The 3,938-nt window shown below is 53.3% G+C and overlaps 1 protein-coding gene across 1 annotated transcript; it reads left to right on the forward strand.

The window, feature by feature from the left end:
* Window positions 1-94: 94 nt before the first annotated feature.
* LOC105569270 lies at window positions 95-3,835 on the forward strand (the record flags this gene model as incomplete). Its single annotated transcript, XM_012025616.1, has 1 exon — window positions 95-3,835. A coding segment is annotated over exon 1 (3,741 nt), but the record flags the coding sequence as incomplete, so codon positions are not given.
* Between the last annotated feature and the right edge of the window lie 103 nt (window positions 3,836-3,938).

Consider the following 3,938-nt stretch of genomic DNA (forward strand, 5'->3'; position numbering starts at 1 on the left):
ATAAAAGCTGGTCCTTCGAGCCGGATCGGAAGCCCCATAGAGAATCACTCGAGGGCAGTGCACATCACAGAGTCGTGCGCTAGAGATCACAACCATGAACCAACAACTCGAGATGCAGCTGTCGCTGTTCCATTCCGTGTCAAGGGCGCTTGACAACTTTAAGAAAATCGGGAAGAACAATTTTACTCCCGCGAAGATACGGTCGAGAATGACATCGCTGAAAGAGACGTGGCATCAGTGCCAGCTAGGGCACGCCGCGCTCTTGAATCTTTGCTCCGGAGCCGAGAGGAAGACCACCCCTTACTTCCAGGAGGGTCAACTAGATGCACACGAGGACATCTTCCAGACGGCGCTGGACTACATGGCCGATCAGCTCGAGATACTGGAACCAAGCGTGAGCCCGAACCGAACCACCGAACAATTTTCGTTTTCGCGATCCGAGACATCCGCGCTCTCGTTACAGCATCTTCCGCCTATCCAACTCCCTCCGTTCTCAGGCGACGTAGCCGAGTGGGAGACCTTTCGAGATCGCTTCACGTCCCTAATTATCGATAACAAAGACATATCCGATTTTTCGCGAATGCATTTTCTAGCATCGAGCCTGACCGGTCGCGCTCGCGATACAATAGCCGGAATTTCTGTAACCGCCGATAATTTTAAAACCGCATGGGACGCCCTTGAAGCTCGCTACGAAAATAAGCGGAAATTGATCGAAACGCACGTGGCCTCTCTGTACAATCTTCCATCGTTAACCCGCGAGTCCGCCGCGGATCTACACGCGTTGCGCGATCAAGCTGATCGCGCGAAGTCCGCTCTGGAACGGCTCGATCGAACCCCTGAAGAGCTCTTCAACGACATACTAGTGTATTTCGTATCGCAGAAATTAGACCCCGCTACAAAGCGAGCGTGGAAAATAAAGTGCTGCTCAGACACAGCAAATCCGTTACCTACGTACGACGGTCTGAAAAAGTTTCTGAGCTCGCGAGCTGTCGCGCTCGAGGAAATCGCGCCTGCCGCGAGCGCGAAGACTCGGATCGTAAAATCACACAAAGTCGCCGCCGCGAAAACAAAAGAAATCGCGTGCTCGTTGTGCAAGGGCACACATTACTTAAGTAAATGTCCGAAGTTTCTGAGTAAGAGCTCAATTCAAAGACGCGAATTAATCAAACGGACAAACCGTTGCTACAATTGTCTGAGCGCGAAGCACACGGTGAGCGAGTGTACAAGCACGTTCACCTGTCGCATGTGCCAACAGAAGCATCACACGTTGTTACATAACGACTCGGTCTCTTCCTCGAGCGCCACGCAAGCGACGGATCAATCCGGCGGTACCGCGCCGAGCGGAGATTCATCCACCGCCTCGCAAGTTACCGCTATGACTTCCACTACCGTCGCCGCTGATCCCATGCCAGTTTTACTCGCGACCGCCGAGGTCACCGTACGTTCGCGAAACCGCCAAACCGAAGCCGTCAGAGCCCTGATTGACCAGGGTTCCGAAGTCACTTTCATGAGCGAAAAACTGGCTCAACTTTTACGGGTGACTCGCACCCGTACTCGCACCACCATTTCCGCAGTCGGGGGCGCGTTTGCCGGGGTCTGCCGACACGCGGCTTCGATAATTATTTCACCGCGCGAAAAAGATAAACCGGAGTTTCGGACTCTCGCATTCATTCTACCATCGCTCACCAAATACGCCCCGCGTACGGAAACTTCCGTCTCTAACTGGAGTCACTTAGAAAATATTCACCTCGCGGATAGCCACCCCACTGGATCGCGTCCGATCGATATCATTATCGGCGCCGATCTATACGGCGACCTCATAATGAGCGGCGTCCGTAAGGGGCCCAAAGGCCAACCAATAGCTCAGCAATCGCATCTCGGTTGGCTCCTTTCCGGGCCAACGATGAATCGACCGTTTCCGCGTCAAGAGATTCGAGCGTTTCACTGTTCTCTCGAACGGGAGATTCGCAGATTTTGGGAGGTCGAGGATCTTCCACACCACGCGACACTCTCGCCAGCCGAGAAGCAGTGCGAGAATCATTTTCGACAAACGCATACGCAAGCGGAAGACGGGCGATACATTGTTCGATTGCCGTTCAAATCCCAAGCCCCCGTCGATATGGGCCGCTCGAGAGCAGTGGCGTTGCAGCGATTAAATTCCCTGAGACGGCGCCTCGATCCGTGCCCAGAAATGAAGAAGGAGTACTCCGACTTTCTCGCCGAGTACGAGAGTCTCAAGCACATGACGAAGGTCGAGCCTCCGTCGTTGACGATATCAACGGCCGTGTATATCCCTCACCATCCCGTAATTCGCAATTCTAGCTCCACGACCAGATTGAGAGTCGTGTTTAACGCATCGAGTGTCACATCAAGCGGAACGTCTCTCAATTTACACCTCCACGCAGGTCCAAAGTTGCAAACGGATCTTACGGCCGTCCTACTTCGATGGCGTACATATCGCTACATCTACAGCGCGGACATCGCTAAGATGTACCGCCAGATCTGGATCGATCCTCGCGATCGGGATTATCAGAGAATCTTGTGGCTGAATCCGGAGAATTCCGACGTGCAGGATTACCGACTTAATACCGTGACCTACGGGACAGTATCAGCTCCATTTCTCGCTCTTCGCGTGCTCAATCAACTTATAAAGGACGAAGGCGACCAATTTCCCCTCGCGGTTTCGATTCTCACCGATAATATTTATGTCGACGACGTTCTGTTCGGTGCCCACTCCATAACTGAAATAAAAATAGCTCGCGCTCAGCTTTGCGATCTCCTGCTCCGAGGAGGTTTCACGTTAAGAAAATGGGCGAGCAATCGAGCTGAATTACTCTCCGATATTCCGTCGGACGATCACGGTCTAACGTGTAACCGTGACCTCCAGATAGACGAAAGCGTCAACATCCTCGGAATATCCTGGAATCCGTCTATCGACGCGTTTCAGTTTCGCGTAGATCTATTGCCCGAAGTTCCTCGAACCAAGTGGCAGGTGTTATCGGCGATAGCTAAACTCTTCGATCCTCTCGGGTGGGCTTCCCCCACCGTTATATTCGCGAAAATGTTCATGCAAACGCTATGGACTCTTAGTTTAAACTGGGACGATGTCTTGCCGCCGGACGAGCGTAACCACTGGGAAACCATCTACCATTCATTCATCAATCTAAATCAAATAACCATTGACCGTTGGACCGGACAAACATCCGACTGCGCACGCTGCGAACTTCACGGATTCGCCGACGCGTCCACCAAAGCTTACGCGGCTTGCGTATATTTGCGCACGGCTTCGCCATCCGGCGAAAGCACCGTCAGATTACTCGCCGGCAAGTCTCGAGTCGCACCGATCAAAACAATTAGCGTGCCACGTTTGGAACTTTCCGCCGCTCTACTTCTAACCCGCCTTATCACGTTCATCCAAAGTTCACTCAATCTGAGTTCGAACCCTTGTTTCTGCTGGACGGATTCCACCGTCACATTAACTTGGATACGAGCTCACCCATCAAAATGGAAGACCTTCGTGGCGAATCGCGTTTCAGAGATTCAAACTCTTCTCCCTCACGCAAATTGGCGTCACGTGTCAACCAACGACAACCCCGCTGATTGCGCGTCGCGAGGCCTTCTCGGCTCGGAGCTCCCGTCTTTCGACCTTTGGTGGCACGGTCCCGCCTGGCTCCGCCGCGACCCTATCGAGTGGCCCGCGACGAGCGATCAGCTCTCTACCGAAGCAGATACGGACGCGCGTTGCGCGAACGTACACATCGCACACGCCGATGAATCGTGGGGTTTGGCTACTCGTTTCTCGAGTTGGGCTAAACTCGTGCGAGTTACGGCTTACGTATTTCGCTTCGTGACGCGCTGTAGGCCGAAACAGGAATCGAAGCGCCGTACAGGACATACTCTTGTGTCGCTCTCCGCGGACGAGTGCCATTATGCCAGGA

The sequence above is a fragment of the Vollenhovia emeryi genome, unplaced genomic scaffold, assembly GCF_000949405.1.
Source record: "Vollenhovia emeryi isolate VEMERY1.0 unplaced genomic scaffold, V.emery_V1.0 DF942307.1, whole genome shotgun sequence".
Taxonomy (NCBI): domain Eukaryota; kingdom Metazoa; phylum Arthropoda; class Insecta; order Hymenoptera; family Formicidae; genus Vollenhovia; species Vollenhovia emeryi.